At 39.7% G+C, this 21,556-nt stretch overlaps 1 protein-coding gene across 1 annotated transcript in view; it reads left to right on the forward strand.

Annotated features, from left to right (window-relative positions):
- The first annotated feature begins 1,859 nt into the window (after positions 1–1,859).
- The window catches only part of myo15ab (myosin XVAb), a 68,841-nt gene continuing 49,144 nt past the window's right edge, over positions 1,860–21,556 (forward strand). The window contains exons 1-21 of the mRNA XM_051702266.1: positions 1,860–5,759; positions 5,838–5,942; positions 6,030–7,949; positions 8,757–8,839; positions 8,927–8,990; positions 9,095–9,204; positions 9,343–9,417; positions 10,784–10,874; positions 11,171–11,176; positions 11,268–11,371; positions 11,778–11,841; positions 11,938–12,051; positions 12,197–12,358; positions 12,640–12,753; positions 18,628–18,686; positions 18,785–18,908; positions 19,156–19,251; positions 19,427–19,558; positions 19,734–19,859; positions 20,046–20,123; positions 20,625–20,779. Coding sequence (XP_051558226.1) covers positions 1,860–5,759; positions 5,838–5,942; positions 6,030–7,949; positions 8,757–8,839; positions 8,927–8,990; positions 9,095–9,204; positions 9,343–9,417; positions 10,784–10,874; positions 11,171–11,176; positions 11,268–11,371; positions 11,778–11,841; positions 11,938–12,051; positions 12,197–12,358; positions 12,640–12,753; positions 18,628–18,686; positions 18,785–18,908; positions 19,156–19,251; positions 19,427–19,558; positions 19,734–19,859; positions 20,046–20,123; positions 20,625–20,779 — 7,682 coding nt within the window. The remainder of the gene's footprint in view (positions 5,760–5,837; positions 5,943–6,029; positions 7,950–8,756; positions 8,840–8,926; positions 8,991–9,094; positions 9,205–9,342; positions 9,418–10,783; positions 10,875–11,170; positions 11,177–11,267; positions 11,372–11,777; positions 11,842–11,937; positions 12,052–12,196; positions 12,359–12,639; positions 12,754–18,627; positions 18,687–18,784; positions 18,909–19,155; positions 19,252–19,426; positions 19,559–19,733; positions 19,860–20,045; positions 20,124–20,624; positions 20,780–21,556) is intronic.

Below are 21,556 nucleotides of genomic sequence, written 5' to 3' on the forward strand. Positions count from 1 at the left end.
CTATATCTTTGTCATCATTGCACACCCACCCTCACAAAGACACACACCCATCCCATGCACTCACTAAGACAATTATCATTGTTCACCTTTGCTCCTACTCTAATTGGGGAAGAAGCCACTACATTTTTAATCATTGAAATTAGAGTGTGTCAGTTTGGAGTCTTGCTTTTTAAGTAGTTCTTAGATGCCAGGTATCACCAGTTCTTGGTTTTGGCCTGGTCACTTCTATGGTTACAACTTGACGTCAGTATTTTTAATTACTCCTCTACTAGTGCTCCAATGACACTTTAATTGTAAGTGATAATGTATGAAAATTTTAGCTACCACAATTATTAACCTATAAATCAAGCCAATACTTTTCAGTGCTCAAAATTATTGGAAGGATGTGTATCTGTACCATTGCAAGTGAATAAGCCTGTTATCTTGACAAATATATGTGGATCTGGTCTAAAAGTGCGTTATCAAGTAATCTTTCAAGTATCAAGTCACTTACAGAAAGTGCCATGGTAAAACCATGTTTTTTTTGGACATGTGCCATGGTATTCTTTGAAGTTTGTTGAATATCATGCATTCCATTGTTTATGAATACCTGCATGGTAATTACTCAGTACCATAATAAAAGCACATCAGAGCACTGTGGTAATACCATCTAATTTATTCTCTGTACTATGGTACCACCACAGTTTTTAAGGATTAGCCTTCTCTAAACAAATGTCATATTCTGCTAGCTGCTAATCACATTACTGATGTTGTGTATTGAGATTTCTAATTTTTTTATTTTGTTAAAAAATTTATTGTGTGCATAAAAAATTCGTACAAGTTTTTCTTTTTCTTCACAGGTTCCACGTCTAAAATATTTTCTGTTTGAGTGTAGTGCAATCACATGCAAGTTCATGATTTGAAAAGTGTTTTTGGTTGCACACATGTCTGTATTCACCACAGTTTATTTGTGTGTGTGTGTGTCTCTCTGTGTGTGTGTGTGTGTGTGTGTGTGTGTGTGTGTGTGTGTGTGTGTAAGCTTGTGTTGTAACGGGCCTCTGTGCTTACATTATTTATGCTGGAATGAGACCCAAGCTTAAGTTACATCAAGGCAAGTAGAGCTGGCAAATTAAGGTTCCTTCTACAGCCCTGCAACACAACTAAAATCCTGACACAGATCCTCTCACTCACTCAGACACACAGCCCTTGTCTGAGTCACACATGGAAGGCATATCATAGTTACTGACTGTGCTGAAATTATTTGTTAGTTCATACTTTTTCCTTTACAGAGAAGTACAGGTGAGATTGCCTCTCCCTCTTTATGATAAACAGAAGAGACAAGGAGTGTGTGGGTGAGTGTAAGGATATAGAAACATACAGAGACACCTCAACAGAGGATCTCTATCTGAGAACGTCTACCAGAGGGATCCATCCTGTAGACCCCGTCTACTGTTGTGGTGAGTGGAACCATGTGGAAAAAGATTTATATGCTCTCAGTGTACTGAAAGATACAAGGTAACACACATACAGGTAGAACAAAATTTGTAGTTTTCCTTAATTATTTTGATTTAGAATTTGGGAAAAATAATGAACTGTCTATAAAGATCAACTGATATTGGTGATTGTGAAAAAAAAAATCTAACATCACAACGTCTCAGTCTTTAAATGTCATTTGAAACCTTTAAGAACTTTGTGTTTACGTTTGGCAGTCTTTTTCAAAGTTTCCTTAGCAGTTAGCTTCTTTATTATATATATATATATATATATATATATATATATATATATATATATATATATATATATATATATATCCTATTAATTTATATATTGATTTATTTTGGCAGAAAAGCAGTGGACTAGCATGGTTTTAAAAGGATAAAATGCCAGCCAAAAAAGGTGATTCAAAATCTGCAAAGAAAGGAGGAAAAACAGAGCCAGAAAAGAGCAAACCAAAGGAAGAAGAAAAGAAAGGGAAAGATGACAAGAAGGCCAGGAAAGATGACAAAAAAGATGACAAGAAGGGAGGAAAGGACGATAAGAAGAAAGGAAAAGAAGAACCACCCAAGGGTAAAGGAAAAGATGATGGTAAGAAAGGAAAGGATAAAGGAAAGGGAAAGAAAGAGGTTATTGAATCTGAGGAGGGTTCAGATGCTGAGTTGATAGAAGACTTAAGTGATGAGGAGGATGAGGATGAAGAATCAGATGGAGGCAAGAAAAAGCGAGGTGGAAAAGATGCTAAAGGTAAAACTGCAAAAGGAAAGTCCAAATCTAGACAGGCTGAATCTGATGAAGATGAGGATGAGGAAGAAGATGATGAGGATGAGGAAGATGAGGAAGAGGACAGTGAAGAGGAGGAGAGGAAAGGGAAGAAGAAATCAAAAGATCCTCACAAATCAAAGGAAGATGGAAAGAAGAAAGCAAAAAAGAAGGAAGAGCCTCCACCTGAACCACCACCTGAGGAGAAAAAGAAAAGAGGACTAAAAAACACTTCAAAACTCTTTATGCGGTTCTCTGGATTTAAGAGGAAGAAGAATTCAAAGAAGCGACTAAAGAGCACTTCCAGACTGTTCCTTGGACTTGGGAAAAGGAAGAGTCGTTTAGTTAGGAAAAAAAGGAGGAAATCTCTTTTGAGAAATGCCCCGAGGTTCATGATGCGTTTCAAAAACAGCAGGAAGAAGAAAAAAGAGAAGGAAAAAAATGCTGATTCAGGATCAAAGCCATCCTATATGCTTATTAGATTAGGTGGCAATTCTAAAGAGAAGAAACCAGGATTTTTTAAAGGGCTCTTTGGGAAAAAGAATGCAGGGGATGGATTTAAAACCAGGAGCCTATTATTGGGTAAGATTGCTGGGGCAACAAACTGGCTCACCAAGAGGTTTCTCTCCCTTAAGGGGCGTCAGAGTGCACATGGAAAGGACCATGATGCTTGGAGTCGGAGAAGCAACAAAAAATATGCATTTCCTGCTGGCAGTCACCAAGCTAGCATCCGAGCACCTCCAGGGTATCACAATTATGGATATGAACATGAAACTGGGGGATATCATTATAATAATCAGATTGAAATGGAGAGGGGTACATTCCACAGGGAGTCAATTCAGAGACACTCAAACAGGTATGGTGAACCATATGCCCACATGCAAGGACACTCTTCATTTCCACAGCCATACACTCAGTATGATGAACCAAATAACTATTATGATACAGCATCTCATGATCAAGGCTATTATGACTTTGAGGATAGATACTATGACGCACACACTGCAATGCAGAATGGGGGTGAATATTATGATCATGGTATGGACTACAATGACCCGTATGCTGCTCAGGATGAGATGGGCAATTATCCAGAGGAAATTGGCTACTATAGTCAACAGTATCCACTGGATCCTTATGTCAATAATGGCATGGAGTACTATGATGATAGTCAGTATTTAATGGGTGACAGCTATGATCTATATGGGAATGAAATGGATATGTATTCCCAGGGGAATGGAATGGATATGTATTCTCAGGGGAATGGAATGGATATGTATTCCCAGGGGAATGGAATGGAAATGTATTCCCAGGGGAATGGAATGGATATGTATTCCCAGACTCAGTTAGGATATTCTGATGAACTTCAGGGCTTTTATGGTGACCCATATGGAGAGGACATAGCAGACGATCCAAATACGGGTCTATATGGTGATTATGGGGATCCTTGTTTTCAGGAATATCTGGTTAATTACAGTGAATCAGACGTTGATCCATATCTGCAGTCTTCCTACAATATGTATCAGCCATATGGATATCCAATGCAAGATATAATGGAAGGTGTAGAAGCTTATGGAATGTATGGTGAAACATATAGAGATTTCCCTGTGGAGCCATTGCCCCTTCATGGAGACATGGAGTTCAGAGTCCCAAGACCCCAGGTTAAGCTTTTTGGTAAGGAAAGGATTGATGTTGAGCCTCCTCCATTGCCTCAACAATACGATTTTGAGGGGATGTCAGACATACAGTATGAAAATTATCCATATATGCCTGGAGCCCCCATGGATGCTTTTTCACCGGCAATTTATCCTCAAGAAATGCTTCATCCCACAATGCCTCAAGTTCCCACACCAACAGCCATGCTGATTAAGCAAGCAAATAATCCCCAGAGATTTGTCAGCCAACATATGCAACATATGGCTCAAGCTGGTGCATTTCCACCATCTCCCACACCAAGCAGAAGGTCTATATCAGGGATGGCCTCTCCTCTGCATAAGCATTTGTCATCCATGGCACCAATGGCAAGTTTTGGAGAGCCGATAATGGAAGTTAGACGTTCCCCTGTGCCTATACGCAGGCCAAGCCCTCATGCCTCTCCCCAACTCTCCATGCATCCTGCTGGTGCTCTTCCTTTAAGAAGAAGCCCATCCCCACAGCCCTCTGTGCGTGGTATTGGAGGCATGGAAGCACCTCCATCCTCCAGACTAGCCAGAGGGATGTCCTCTCCAATGGGTCATGTTCAACATCCTCGCTCTCCAATTGGAAGCAAAACGAGTCAACCTGTTTCTCCAGCACTTTCTAGACGTTTGCAACCTCAGGATCCATACAGAGAGGCTCCACCTGCTTCTCCAACAGTCCCTAGACGTTTACAGCCTCAAGCATCCTTTAGAGAGGCACTACCATCTCCCCAGCCTATGGCTGGCCGTATGCCCTCACGAGCACCGTCTCTCCGCACCAGCCCTCCAGCTTCGCCTCGTGCATCTATTCGGAGGAGAAGCCCACCACAGTCACCCCGTGTCTCAGTTAGGAGACCCAGTCCACCCACCTCCCCTTCACAAGTGCGTCGTCCATTTGGTGCCAAGAAGTTTCAAGCCTCCCCACCTCCTCCTAGGTGCAGGAGTCCTCCATCTTCCCCTCAGATAGGTATGCAACCCATGGCCAGTGTGCAGCAGAGGGATCTCCATAGACCACAGTCCCCATTAATGGTTCATAGAGCATCACCTACTCCTTCCAGGAGAAGTTTTATTGTGGAGCCCCAGCAACCACCAGTGGAACGTAGATCCCCCTCTCCCAGCCTCTCCCGCAGGTCTACTCGCCTCATGAAGGATTCTCCACCTTTTGGATCCCCTGGAGGTCGACTGCGAGGAAGAGGCCGTCCAAACATCCCAATGGGAGCTGTGAAACCATATCCTGGCCGAGGGGGACATTCAGGAGCTCCAACACAAAATGTACGCCCATTTAGACCTTCCATACGTAGTAACAGGTCCATGATACATCAGGACTTCACAACTTCACCACAGCTCTCAGGTCAACACACTGGGATGGGCATAAAGGAACAAAGTCGTTTCAATCCCCCAGGAACACCTGGTCCAATGAGAAACCCACAGAGACCTATTGGTCGTGGCCGTCCACTCATGGCCAGACAGTCACTTAGGCGTGCCCCTTCACCACAGCCTTCTCAAAAACACATGCCCCCTCCATCACCTCAGCCTTCCATTAGGAATTTCTCCAGACCAGCATCTCCACATCCATCTATGAAACATGGCTCCCCATTACCAATGCGTCCCACTTCCCCTAGGGCTCCACGTACTTATGCATTTGCTGGTCCATTGCAAAACCCTCAGATGCATGATGTTTCATTTTTATCTCCTTTGCCAATTGGTGCAGAGCGAATACCTGTAGAATTTGACCAGGTTAGTGGTATCCCTCACTCACCAATGCTTACAAGAGCCCTCCAAAACCAAAGTGTGCGCAATGCCTCCTATGCTTCACCTTTCCAACAGCCCATGTCACCTTATGCCCCTGAGGTCATTAATGTTCCAGAGGTTCCAGTACCATCCCCATACAATCCTGAGATGGTTGTATTGGATCAACACACCGAAGAGATGGCATCTCCACTTCTGTCGAATGCCTTGCAGAATTCTCATCTCCGAGAAGCCTCTTACACATCACCCTTCCAAAGACCAGGCTCACCTTATGCTCCTGAAAGGGCGCAGTTTGCTGAAATCCCTGAACAGCCACCCTTTTCTTCTCCATATGTTCCTGAAATGGAAGCTTTTGAACAAATTCCAGGTCAGCCAGCTTCACCTTTGCTGTCTTATGCTATTCACAATCCACAACTTCGCAATGCAGCATACAAGTCAACCCTTCAGAGGCCACATTCACCCTATAATGAGGTGGTGGCAGGCTACGATTACATTGAAGAGCCAGGTCCTGGCCCTCTTCTCTCAAATGCTATTCAAAATCCAAATGTCCGCAATGCTTCTTACCGAACGCATTTACATCGCAGAGGATCTCTCATTCCCCATGGGTATGGTCCAAGGGGATCTCCAGCTTTGTCAACAGCTTTGCAAAACCAAAATATTCGTAAAGCATCATACCGAGCACCTCTTCAGGGAATGGTCTCCCCTTATGCACCTATGCCTGGTTATGGACAGGACCCTAGGAAGTCTCCAATTCTGTCTGATGCACTGCACAACCCACAACTCCGTGGTGCCACTTACCAACTGCCTGATGGGACATTGGTATATGATAATCAGGTACTAAATGCAAGTTCTTCCCCATTGCTCGCTGATGCTATGGGAAATTCACAGCTCCAGAGTGCTTCATATAGACTTCCTGCTGGGTCTATAATAGACCCACGAAGGCAACAGTCTTTGTCACCAAACCTCCCAAATGCTTTGCAGAACCGAAACATAAGAAATGCCTCTTATAGACTTCCAGATGGAACAATAATATACCCAGACTCTCATTTACAACAACCTTCTTCCCCAAACCTGTCCAATGCCTTACAAAATAAAAATCTGAGGAATGCAACCTATAGACTTCCAGATGGAACTATTATCACTGCAGGTCAACGGCAAACCTCACCAAACCTGTCACGTGCCCTTCAGAATGAGAGCATTAGAAAGGCATCATATAGACTTCCAGATGGAACAATAATAATGACTGATCAGCAAATGGAACCAACCTCACCAAATCTGGCCAGTGCACTTCAAAACAAAAACATTCGAAATGCAGCTTACAGATTGCCAGATGGCACATTAATAATGGCAGACTATGGGCAGGCCAAACCTACCTCCCCAAGTTTAGCAGAAGCACTTCAGAACCAACAAATGAGAAATGTTAGTTATTCTTTACCTGATGGCTCAATTATAACTGGACCAGGTTATGAAGAAGTTAAGTCTCCTAATTTGGCAAGTGCACTTCAGAATCAGGGCATTCGCAATGCTACATACAGGTTGCCTGATGGCTCCATAATACGTGCTGATGCAAGTCACAAACCTACATCACCATCTCTGTTCTCTGCCCTGAGAAATGAGGATATGAAAAATGTCTCCTACAGGCTTCCAGATGGATCAGTTATTGCCCAGGCACTATACCAGCCAAGTAGTCCAAACATTGCAAATGCATTGCAGAATGAAAACATTCGCAGGGCCACTTACCAGTTACCAGATGGATCTGTTATCTCAGCAGATCCTCAAAGGCATAGAACCAATCCAAATCTATCACATGCACTTCTAAATCAAAACCTCCGCAAGGCCACATACCGATTACCTGATGGCTCACTCCTTACTCAAGGATTTGCTGTCCCCACCACACCATATTTAATGGATGCTCTTAAGAATCCTAACCTTAAGAAAGCCTCTTACCAGCTACCATCAGGGCTCTCAACATACATGACATCCTCTGGGCAGGTGATTATAGGGCCAGATGGCCATTATGCCGTGATTTCACCTCAACGAAAAGGTCCAGGTGGGCCGGAAGAGCACTGGGCTCAGAATGCCAGAGAGGGGCTAACAGCAGAGGATGTATGGGCTTCGGAAAGGGTCTTGCCTCATGATACAGTACAGAATCTCTTCAAATGGTCTATGTATCGTGATGAGAAAATGATGGAATTCCTTTCCCCCCCACCCACTGGTCTTAGGCCAGGGGAGACAGAGCTGCAGTGGGTACCAGATCGTGAAGGGGAGCCAAAAGGCCAGTGGTATGACAAGGTAAATCACTTTAGACAAACTTTTTATTAAGAGTTATCCTCTTTATTGTTACGTGAATGTAAATGTTTCCTTTCTCAGCTGTGACAGATAAACTAACTTATTTCTTTCTCAATTTTTCTGTTGAGTAAATACTGATTTGGAAGGAGATAAATATGGCAAAACATTGAGAGGTATCCACTTATTGCTGCTCTTCATTTTGAAATGTCCTGGAGACCTTTGCAAGTTTTCATTTTTTTTTTTTTTTTTACCTGTTCCCAGGGTTACTTTTGCACTTAAAAAACAATTTTCACTGAATTAATTCACCATAATTATGCTTGTGTTACTTTTTTATACAATATACCATCTATGCCCTCAGAGAGTATTTGGGAATTGTACATAAGCAGCAGGTTTAATTAGCCTAAGCTTAATATCAACTAACCTGCAAGTTGACAGTGATGCATTTTTTCAGATCAAACAAGCCTGTTAGGCTTTGAGCATTAACAAAAGGCTCAGCCAAGCTCAACTATCTTCTTTGGGGTTTAGCTGCAGTCTGCAACTACATCGGAGGTCAGATGAGATTTACATGGTTGATTATAACTATGCTTAGGTTACCTTCTGACCAGGGATAGCATCTCTGCATTAATGTAAAGCAGGCCCTAGAAAAGGCAACTTGACCTAATTCCCCAGAGAATGTATTCTCCAGTGTAATTTAATGAATTGACAATTATAAAATGTTCCCATATGTTTTATTTGTCTTTTAATTCTTTACACAACTGTTGTAATTTGCATAATGTTTTTTCATGACCATGAGTGCCATTTTTCAAACAGATGTATTCTATAAGGAGCCTACCTACTGTGAGATACAGGGAGAAAAGGGAAGGGGATGGAACTGAGGACATGACACAAATGGAGTGAGTCAGCATAAACATAAATTCACAGTTTGTGTAAGGTAGATAATTAGATTCTAAATGAACAAATTCTTCGTCCATTTCTGGCAGAGAGCTAACTGAGGCAGCAGTATTGATAAACCTGAAGATTCGCTTTGACCAACAGCTTATCTATGTGAGTTATACAGTTATACCCCAGTAAGCATACACATACACTTGTTACTCAGATCATTTTTAAACCTAACCACATGATCTTTCTCTCCCATGCCATCTAAACAGACATACATTGGCAGTATACTGGTATCAGTGAATCCATACAAGTTATTTAACATCTATGGAACAGACATGGTTCTGCAGTATGAGGGCCATGGCTTGGGAGACAACCCACCGTGAGTCTGAACAATCAACTCAATCTCCTCTATATTCCAATGCGTATCTGTGAAACTTTCCACCATGTATACAGTATATTTACGTTAAAAGTAAGAGAAAGACACCTACCTTGTTTGATTATGCTTGTTTGTTGTCAGTCATCTATTTGCCATTGCAAACATTGCCTACACAACAATGATGGACATCAAGAGAAACCAGTGCATCATTATCAGGTGAGGTGAAAGTGTTTGTGTATGTTTGTTTGTCATTTGTTGGTGTGAATTTGATGGTGTTAATAAAATGTTTTACACCGGTGGCCAAAAGTTTGGAATAATGTACAGATTTTGCTCTTATGGAAAGACATTGGTACTTTTATTCATCAAAGTGGCATTCAACTGATCACAATGTATAGTCAGGACATTAATAACCTGAAAAATTACTATTACAATTTGAAAAAAAATGTCAGAACTTCTTAAACTACTTCAAAGAGTTCTCATTAAATAATCCTCCATGTGCAGCAATGACAGCTTTGCAGATCCTTGTTATTCAAGCTGTCAGTTTGTCCAGATACTCAGGTGACATTTCACCCCACACTTCCTGTAGCACTTGTCATAGATGTGTCTGTCTTGTCGGGCACTTCTCACGCACCTTACAGTCTAGCTGATCCCACAAAAGCTCAATGGGGTTAAGATCCATAACACACTTTTCCAATTATCTGTTGTCCAATGTCTGTGTTTCTTTGACCACTCTAACATTTTCTTTTTGTTTTTCTGTTTCAAAAGTGGCTTTTTCTTTGCAATTCTTCCCATAAGGCCTGCACCCCTGAGTCTTCTCTTTACTGTTGTACATGAAACTGGTGTTGAGCGGGTAGAATTCACTGAAGCTGTCAGCTGAGGACATGTGAGGCGTCTATTTCTCAAACTAGAGACTCTGATGTACTTATCCTCTTGTTTAGTTGTACATCTGGTCTTCCACGTCTCTTTCTGTCCTTGTTAGAGCCAGTTGTCCTTTGTCTTTGAAGACTGTAGTGTACATCTTTGTATGAAATCTTCAATTTCAAGCATTGTATAGCCTTGATTCCTCAAAACAATGATTGACTGATGAGTTTCTAGAGAAAGCGGTTTCTTTTTCTGCCATTTTTGACCTAATATTGACCTTAAGACATGCCAGTCTATTACATAGAGTGGCAACTCAAAAACAAACACAAAGACAATGTTAAGCTTCATTTAATGAACCAAATAGCATTCAGCTGTGATTGATATAATGGCAAGTGATTTTCTAGTAACAAATTAGCAATTTAGCATGATTACTCAAGGATAAGGTGTTGGAGTGATGGGTGTTGGAAATGGGGCCTGTCTAGATTTTATCAAAAATGACTTTTTTCAAACAGAAATGGTGCTGTTTTGTATGTCCTGACTATACTTTGTGATCAGTTGAATGACACTTTGGTGAATTAAAGTACCAATTTCCTTCCGAAACAGCAAAATCTGTACATTATTCCAAACTACTGGCTGCCAGTGTATATACAGCATGCAGACTGTGTTTGCATATTATTGTGTGCTTATCTAATGTTTTATTAGTAAAGTGTTTGTTTTGTAGTGGGGAAAGTGGTTCTGGTAAAACGGAGGCAACCAAACTGGTTCTGAGATACCTTACTGCTATTCAGCATAAGAGGAACATTACACAGCAGGTATGCATCTAGAATAATAAAGTACATACTGAATTTCCTTCATTGGCCATTTATAAGGTGCACTCACACACACACACACACACACACACACACAGGAACACATTCTACTTTGTAAAATCATGGTCACCACAGACTTGTATACATACGGTATATTAGAATTAGATTCAATGACGTGTAAAAATCCACAAAGACATTTGTAATGAATTCATAACAGTTGTCAGAATATGTCATACAAATGTTTGTAAATCAATGTATAATGTATTTTTCCCTCTTCTTTAATGCTTTCCACTATACAGATTGAGGTAAATTTGTGTAATTGAGATGTTGATAACCTAAAATGCTAACCTAGTATTAATGAATTTATTATTTTAAGTTAAATTTCTCAATATCCAGATTCTAGAGGCAACTCCTCTGTTAGAGTCTTTTGGGAATGCTAAGACGGTCCGAAATGACAATTCCAGCCGCTTTGGAAAGTTTGTAGAGGTCTTTTTGGAGGAGTAAGTATGTGTTTTTATTGTAAATGTAGAAATCAGATATCACTTTTGTTCTTAAACATATTCAGGAGATCATAATGTAGTTCAGTCTGCTGGTCATTGGGAGCTTGTAGATTTAATTAAAATGTCTGAATATTATTTAGTTACACAATGTCACCCTTTCTTTGTAACATCTGTCAAGCCTGAAATAGTTGCTTGAGAGACGACACAGTAAGGGAACTGGATATCTACATCCCTTCCTGACCTTGTGTGAAAGTAGAGCAGTCAGGTCGTTACTTAACCCTTAGAATGTCAAAGAGGAGAAGAGAGAGAGAGAATTGGAAAGAAAGAGTGATTGAGAAGGGACTAGTAGTGCCAAGGAAAGTTCATACTCATGACTAATCTACTGGATGTGTATTGTTTATGTCAGAGGGGTGATCAGTGGTGCCATTACCTCACAGTATCTACTGGAGAAGTCCAGGATTGTTTTTCAGGTCTGTTGTTTCTTGTCCTCTTAACTTATGAAAGCCTAATGAAGCTGTGTTCTGGTCACTGACATTTGGGACCTAATGTGGACTGTGCATGTGCAGGCCAAAGAAGAGAGAAACTACCACATCTTTTATGAGATGCTGGCTGGTCTTCCTTCTCACAAGAAACGGTCTTTCTACCTACAAGAGGCCGAAACCTACTACTACCTGAACCAGGTAAATACAGAAATTTACAGATGAAGACATACAGAACAATAATATATAGACGTGTCATATAATAATACTCGTATTTACATATTTATTGCTCAGCCTAAATGCAAAAATTATGTTATTTGTAATGGTTATGTCATGTTATTTCTAGGGTGGTAACTGTGAGATCATAGGGAAGGATGATGGGGAGGATTTTAGAAGGCTACAGAGTGCCATGGATATTCTTCACTTTAATCCCGAAGACCAAAGCAGCATATTCAGAGTGTTGTCATCCATACTGCACCTGGGCAATGTCTTTTTCCATAGAGTGGAGGTATAACACTAACAAAAAAGTATCAGAATGTACCATGGTGCAATGTTTTCTTTGGGGGGGGGCATGAAACTGTAGGATTATTATATGATACCATCAATATACATTGGTACCACCACAGTATTTAAGTATAAGTGTATACACACATGTGCACACATAAACAGATTAATAATTTTAGCTTGTCAATAGTATTTTTATTAAAATATGTAAATATACCACACATACTGCATATGCACAATATACAATTATTTTTGATTGTATGCTTTGGATTCTCACTTTCTCAGACAGAAGTACAAGAGACAGCTGGCGTAGTGAGCACTCAGGAGATTCGTGCAGTTGCTGATCTGCTTCAGATTTCTCCAGAGGGTCTACAGAAAGCCATCACCTTCAAAATGACGGTAGATACTCATTTACACAAGCATAAACATGTGCTCTGAAAAAGAGTCTTATTGATAGACATAGCAGAGGGAGGACAGGAAATGTTGAGGAGAAGAGTGAGCAAGAGGATCTGGAAATAAGATGGGCTCAAACTCGCATCGCCAACATGAGTATCATTAGTAGTTCACCCAAAGCTTGTCATTATTTACTCACCCTACTGTCGTATGCTGTTATTATTTTCAGTGGAACACAGCAGCTCTTTTCCATACAATGACAGTTTACAGTGGCCATGTCTGTCATGCTCAAAAAAAGACAAAAAAGCACCATAAAAGTACCACAAAAGTAAATTCAGCAAAACAGAAACGTCCCTTTTTCAGGACACTGTATTTTAAAGATAATTTTGTAAAAATTCAAATAACTTTACAGATCTTTATTGTAAAGGGTTTAAACAATGTTTTCCATGCTTGTTCAATGAACCATAAACAATTAATGAACATGCACCTGTGGAACGGTCGTTAAGACACTAACAGCTTACAGACGGTAGGCAATTAAGGTCACAGTTTTAAAAGCTTAGGACACTAAAAAGACCTTTCTACTGACTCTGAAAAACACCAAAAGAAAGATGCCCAGGGTCCCTGCTCATCTGCGTGAACGTGTCTTAGGCATGCTGCATGGAGGCATGAGGACTGCAGATGTGGCCAGGGCAATAAATTGCAATGTCCGTACTGTGAGACGCCTAAGATAACGCTACAGGGAGACAGGAAGGACAGCTGATCATCCTCGCAGTGGCAGACCACATGTAACAACACCTGCACAGGATCGATACATCAGAATATCGCACCTGCGGGACAGGTACAGTATGGCAACAACAACAGCCCGAGTTACACCAGGAACGCACAATCCCTCCATCAGTGCTCAGACTGTCCGCAATAGGCTGAGAGAGGTGGACTGAGGGCTTGTAGGCCTGTTGTAAGGCAGGTTCTTACCAGACATCACCGGCAACAACGTCGCCTATGAGCACAAACCCACCTTCACTGGACCAGACAGGACTGGCAAAAAGTGCTCTTCACTGATGAGTCGCGGTTTTGTCTCACCAGGGGTGATGGTCGGACTCGCGTTTATTATCGAAGGAATGAGCGTTACATGAGGACTGTACTCTGGAATGGGATCGATTTGGAGGTGGAGGGTCCATCATGGTCTGGGGCGGTGTGTCACAGCATCATCGGACTGAGCTTGTTGTCATTGCAGGCAATCTTAATTCTGTGCGTTACAGGGAAGACATCCTTCTCCCTCATGTGGTACCCTTCCTGCAGGCTCATGCTGATATGACCCTCCAGCATGACAATGCCACCAGCCATACTGCTCGTTCTGTGAGTGATTTCCTGCAAGACAGGAATGTCAGTGTTCTGCCATGGCCAGCGAAGAGCCCGGATCTCAAACCCATTGAGCACATCTGAGACCTGTTGGTTCGGAGGGTGAGGGCTAGGGCCATTCCCCCCAGAAATGTCCGGGAGTTAGCAAGTGCCTTGGTGGAAGAGTGGGGTAACATCTCACAGCAAGAACTGGCAAATCTGGTGCAGTCCATGAGGAGGAGATGCACTGCAGTACTTAATGCAGCTGGTGGTCACAACAGTTACTGACTGTTACTTTTGATTTTGACCCCCCCTTTGTTCAGGGACACATTACTCCATTTCTGTTAGTCACATGTCTGTGAAACTTGTTCAGTTTATGTCTTAGTTGTTGAATCTTTTTATGTTCATAAAGATATTTACACATGTTAAGTTTGCTGATAATAAAAGCAGTTGAAAATGAGAGGACGTTTCTTTTTTTTGCTGAGTTTAGTTCAGAGTTTAGTATATGATATGTTTGAGTGAGGAGGTTTGTATTTGTTTATAATATATATATATATATATATACACATACATACACACACACATACACACACACAGTGGATATATAAAGTCTACACACCCCTGTTAAAACAGGGTTTTGTGGTGTAAAAAATTAAACAAAGATAAATCATATCAGACTTTTTGCACCTTTAATGTAAAAATTGCAACCTATGCAATGCCAAAACTTAGAATAACCTAACTGCATAAGTGTGCACATCCCTAAACTAACTTAGTTGAAGCACACTTTGATTTTATTACAGCACTCAGTCTGTTTGGATAAGAGTCTATTAGCTTGGCACATCTTGACTTAGGAATATTTTCCCACTCTTCTTTGCAAAAATGTTCCAGATCTGTCAGATTGCGAGGGTATCTCCTGACCTTTGCTGAAGCCATTCTTTTGTTGATTTGGATGTGTGCTTTGGATCATTGTCATGCTGAAAGGGAAAGAGCTCTTCATTGTCAGCTTTCCAGCAGACGCCAGATGGTTCTGTGCCAAATTGACTGGTACTTGGAGCTATTCATGATTCCCTCCACCTTCACTAAAGCTCCAGTTCCAGCTGAAGAATAGCAGCCCCAAAGCATGATGCTGCCACCATCATGCTTCACCGTGGGTGTGGTGTTCTTTTGCTGATGTGCTGTGTTGTTTTTGCACCAAACATACCTCTTACAATTTGGGCAAAAATTTCAATCTTGATCTCATCAGACCATAACAAATTTTTCCACATGGTTTTGGGAAACTGGATGTAGGTTTTTGCCGGGCTTGGATGTTTTTTATTTTCATCAGAAAAGGCTTGGTCTTGCCACCCTGCCCCATAGCCCAGACAGATGAAGAATACGGGAGATAGGGATGTCCTGTTCTTGATAATGTCACTGTTGTGCCATACTTTCTCCACTTGTTGATGACTGTCTTCACTGTGTTCCATGGTATATCTAATGCCTTGGAAATTATTTTGTAGCCCTCACCTAAGGGATACCTTTCAACAATGAGATCCCGTTGATGCTTTGAAAGCTCTTTGTGGCCCATGGCTCTTGTAGTAGCATGCAACCAAGAAGATGTCAGAAAAATCCTACAAGAACAGCTGAGATTTATTTGGAGTTAATCAGAGAAGACAGGTGTGTACTATTTTACATGAGCTTAATGGTTGGTTGATTCTAAACACAGCAACATACCCAATTATAAAAGGGTGTGCACACTTATGCAGTTAAGTTATTCTAAGTTTTTTATTTTTCTTCTCTGAAATGTGTCACTTTGGTTTTCAGTGGCATTGCATAGCTTGTAAAAAGTCTGATATGATTTACCTTTGTTTCATTCAAAAACCTGCTATTTTAACAGGGGTGTGTAGACTTTTTATATATATATATATATATATATATATATATATATATATATATATATATATATATATATATATATATTATTTGTATTCCATATTTCACAACTGCCACACAATGTTTGGAGAAACAATGGCGTTTGGTGTCAATTATGTCAAATATGGCCTTGCATGTCAGTTTGACAATTTTTAATCTGTGTGCAAATGCTCATGAGATTTTTAGACCTGCAGTGGAGGGGAAGATTATCAGTAAATAACAATTTGAGTTTCAGTTTGTTACTCATACAACGCTACGTTAAGCTTTAGAAGACTTGGAATATAGTGCATATGGATTCGTCTTTTGTGGTACTTTTATTTTGTTTCTTTGACCCTTTGGAGCTTGACAGACGAAGTCACTATGAACTGCTGTCATTTGAAAAGAGCTGCGTAAAGATTCCTAAACCTTTCCACAGAAAGATAACAGTATACTGTACATGTTTGGAACATCATTAGGTAAGTAATTAATATAATTTTCATTTATGGGTGAAATATTACTTTCATGTGTCAGAGCACATGCATTACCCGCTACGTCACATTGTAATGACATGTAAGCTGGTTTGTGTTAATGAGTTCCAGTAACCTAATTTAATTATTCTGAGTACAGCTCTATGGAAACCACCGTAATACAATCAGGACTTGCTCAGGTCTTGAGTAATCTTAACACCTAATAGCTTACTCACTGTCAGGATACCTTAACATTACATCACACACAGATCAATGAAGGTAGAGAGGACACACTTGATAAAAAATGTCAAAAAAATATTATACACAGAGCACCATTACATCAACCTTTTCAGGTTCCTTGCAAATATCTCATTCAAATGTAAAAATTGCTATAAGTGGAGGAAGTTGCTTCAAGTGTCTGGAAAACCTTGTAAAGGTGGGTTAACTTTACTGAAAACCTTTGAAGTCTGTATTAAGAATAGTATCTTCTCCCCCATAATGCACAGAAGGCATTTCAAATATGTAGACTTCACCACTTATCCCTGTGGTCATCTAATAGAAATCTCATGAAACCTGTCAAGAACATGTCCAGGTCATATTTCAACCAAAAAAAATGAAAAGAAAGGAATTTGGGGTTGAAATTTGACCTGGACATGTTTTAATGATATTCACCTGGGAATTTTTTAACACCCTGTCATAATTTTTTTTTCTGTCAGCTTAATAGAAAGAGAGTTTACAAAATAGAGAGAGGTGTTACATGAATACTAAATTTGATTGTGTGACTGCGTTTGTGGTTTGTGTCATGTTGAGCATCTTGCTTATTTAATAAGTAAAGCTCTGTTTTCCGGAGGCCACAGGTTTGTGTTTACACCATCACTTACGTGAATCAGCTGTCACATAACACTATCAGTTGTGCTCGCTGCCTGTAACTGTGTAAGTGATGTAAAATGTGTGTGGGTGAGGCTGATATTTTATCCTGGTCAGCTTCTTGGTCAAGATGAGTCATGATTATCGATTAACCAAAAATCTGAAATTTCTAGACATCTAAAGAAAAGATATTATTCAAAATACAGTCAAAAGTCTTTACACCGAACTCATCTTGTCATATTTTGAAAGTCTTAAAGAACTGCCGAGATAATTTTATTGATTTTTTTTATTTTTTTATCTTGTTTTAATTTCAATTCAGATTGCCTCACAGGATGATTAATTAACTTTTTAAAATGTTCATTTAAATACTTTTTTGAAGTCTCATGCTTTTGACGAATGTGGTGGTATGGTTATAATGATTCATATTTGTAGTTGTGCAGTATTGTGTTTTTTTGTGTACATTAGCTGCTAAGGTGGGGGTTCGTGTCAATGGGTGAGGGCTTTTTTTTCTATAAAAAACAAAAGGAAAGAAAGTGTAATGTCTTCAAAAAAAAATATATATTTTTTTTTAAATCTTTACACCGCAAAGCTGCATCTGAAATGGCTTGTATACCACGAAAAGGTGCAAAAAGGACTTTTTAATGAAGCGTTTCATGTACGTAGAATCAAAACCGTATTAGAGCAATCTCTGGTATAAGGCATTGCATCTTTACACTGAATCTGGAGGCAGCTCAGAGGTACCTTTACTCTGAAGTTCAATGACACCTAATTAAAACCTAATTAAAGAAAAAGAAGCCTATTTGTTCCATTGTGACATGATTTTCATTACAGTTAAGCATGTAAGAAATTACAGCATTTCTTACTGCTACTGTATATTTGTTTGTATTATTTATATGATGTTTTACTTAATTAATATCATAAATTTTTTCACATTACTACAATGAGATTTGGGGGGATGTGCTTAATTTTATTGTAAATAATGTCGCAAAAAAAATGCGTCCTAAAAATAGGCGTAATATTCTTTAAATAAATAACTTAATAAAGTTAGTGGGCTAAAGCTCATAACCGGTAAGCAGAAGGTTGCTGGTTTGATCCCCACAGCCACCACCATTGTGTCCTTGAGCAAGGCACTTAACTCCAGGTTGCTCCAGGGGGATTGTCCCTGTAATAAGTGCACTGTAAGTCGCTTTGGATAAAAGTGTCTGCCAAATGCGTAAATGAAAACATTTTGATTTTGGAGTGAAATATGTCTATTTTTCAGCTTTTTATTTTTTTTACTTTTAATTTGACTGAAGTAGCATGTTATCTGGTTTCATTACAGGATGCAATGAGAGAAAAGATTTATACTCCCCTCACAGTAGAAAGTGCTGTGGATGCCAGGTACACATTACACTCAATAGCATAGTCTTACAGCATTAACTAGACTTATACATACTTTTTCATTAACTAAGGTATGTCTTTCTCTACTCCAAACACAGAGATGCAGTTGCCAAGATTCTTTATTCCTTGCTCTTTCATTGGCTGACGGAACGCATCAATGGGCGGATCTACCCCAGGAATGAGGCTCTGTCCATATCTTTACTGGATATATACGGGTTTGAGGTATACAACAACATTTCCGTGTACTCCCACAAACATTCACGCAGACAAGGTCCAGATAAGTTACATTTGTTACCTTGCAATGTCATTCCATGTAAAGGGCAAATGGGGTTAGTTTCTGCATGGCTTTTTGAACTCAAATTCTTTATATCAATGGAATTTAGACCCTAGCTTCAAATAAACATCATGATCATTATGAATTTTACATATATTTCTCCATATTTTCTTATCTTGGTTCTGTGTTGTCCAGAATTTGACGTTCAACAGTTTTGAGCAGCTCTGTATCAATTACGCCAATGAAACCCTTCAGTTCTTCTTCACCAAAATCATTTTCAAACTGGAGCAGGTGAGAAAATACATACATGCAGTCATGAATGCAAATGTAAGTTTCTAAATAACCCTGGGACATATTTAGTTCACACTTTGATAACCTGAAATTCTGAGAATCAAGGGAAGATTAAAACAGCAAAATATCTCCGGATAAACATACACAAAGTCAGTCTCACTGTCTCTCCCTACAGGAGGAGTACATTCGTGAGCAAATCAGCTGGAAAGAATTGGCCTTCACTGACAATCAGGCATGCATAGACCTTATAGCTGCAAAACCCCATGGGATACTCCGCATTCTTGATGACCAGAGCTCCTTTCCACAGGCAACTCATTTACACACTTGTATTTTAATTTTGCATGGTGATAAATGTTTCTCTGTAGTGTAAACCTAGTATTGCTTTTGTTAGATAAATGCACTGCAGTGTTCTGCTATTCTGCTTGGTCACAGTATCCATATTTACTATGTTTTTTTTGTTTTTTTTAACTTTTTATTGGAAGGCCACTGACCACACCTTCCTTCAAAAGTGCCACTATCACCATGGAAACAGCCCCCTCTACTCCAAGCCAAAAATGCCACTGCCAGAGTTTACTGTGAATCACTATGCTGGCCGTGTAACTTACCAGGTACTACCAGTTACATAATGCACTGGCAGTATTTTAATTACACCATTAAATAATGCCAAAGGGCAGAGCACATACTCTAAAGCATGTACTAATTTTTAATTAATTTTCCATTTGTATAACAGTAACTGTTCTACTGTTACCAACCTGTCAAAGTGAGAATCTCACAGAGGGATGTTCTGATTTTAGGTCCATAAATTCCTGGATAAGAACTATGATCAGGTTCGACAGGAAGTATTGGATTTATTTATGCAGAGCCAGAACCGAGTGAGCCTCTCTATTTCTCTATTTGTGAAAAAAAAACAAAAAACAAAAAAAACAAACGCAAAGTTTCTGTCCTTAACAGCAATTAAGTAGAAGATATTAAATGGAGAGCCTAGAGAGACATCCTGAGAAAAAAAGACCCTAGTAATCTCATATGTCGTCTCTAGTTTCAGAAGAGATTTCAACAATGTATCAAACTGTGTTCAGATTTTCCTAGGTACCAAATCAATCTAAAGTCAGAGATTTCAGTATGAACTCAAACATTTCTCATCAAATTCTCCCAAGAAGAATCATCAGGGCAATGCTTTTCACATTAATTTTATAGCTCTATACTCTTACTTTATATCAACAATTGTCTCATTTGAGTTTATTTTTATTTATCCTAAGTTATTTTAAGAAAAAGTCTGAGACATATACATCAAAATATAGGGCAGTGTTCTAGTGGTACCTGAAGTATGAATGTCAACATATTTTCTCTTGTCCATGTATGAATGTGTTTTCTAGATGGTGTCAAATCTCTTCATAAAGCATGCTGAGATGCTGAATCAGCAAAAGGGAGCAATTAACAGGAACAGCACAGTGACTCGGAGATATCAGCCCTCCACTGTGGCCGCCAAGTTCCAGCAATCATTACAGGAGCTCCTGGACAAGATGGAGAGGTCCTACATACTCTCACACCTATACGTACACACAGAGATGTATTGTTCTCCTGAGAAGTTACTAATTATGAGCTCAAAAGTAGTAATTAAGATACGATGTGCATTCAAGTGATTTAAGTTTTGTCGGCGTATGTACTGGCTAAATGAATAGTATTTTTTGGCAAGCTTAAAGGGATAGTTTACCCCAAAATAATTTACTCACCCTCATGCCATCCCAGATGTGTATGACTTTCTGTCTTCTGCAGAGCACAAATTAAGATTTTTAGAAGAATATCTCAGCTCTGTAGGTCCATACAATGCAAGTAAATGATGGCTTAAACTTTGAAGGTCCAAAAAGCACATAAAGGCAGCATAAAAGTAATGCACACGACTCAAGTGGTTAAATCCTTGTCTTCTGAAGCGATATAATTGGTGTGGGTGAGAAACAGATCAATATTTAAGTCCTTTTGTACTATAAATTCTCCACCCTGCCCAGTAGGAGGTGATATGCACGAAGAATGTAAATAACCAAAAACAAAAGAAGAAGAATGTGAAAGTGAAAATGGAGATTTTTAGTTAAAAAAAAAAAAAAACAACATCAATATTTATCTGGTCCTCACCCACACCAATTATATTGCTTCAGAAGACATGGATTTAACCAATGGATTTGTGTGCATTACTTTTATGCTGCCTTAATATGCTTTTTGGACCTTTAAAGTTCTGGTCACCATTCAGTTGGATTGTATGGACATACAGAGCTGAGATATTTTTCTAAAAATCTTCGTTTGTGCTCTGCAG

Source organism: Myxocyprinus asiaticus, chromosome 7 (genome assembly GCF_019703515.2).
Source record: "Myxocyprinus asiaticus isolate MX2 ecotype Aquarium Trade chromosome 7, UBuf_Myxa_2, whole genome shotgun sequence".
NCBI lineage: Eukaryota > Metazoa > Chordata > Actinopteri > Cypriniformes > Catostomidae > Myxocyprinus > Myxocyprinus asiaticus.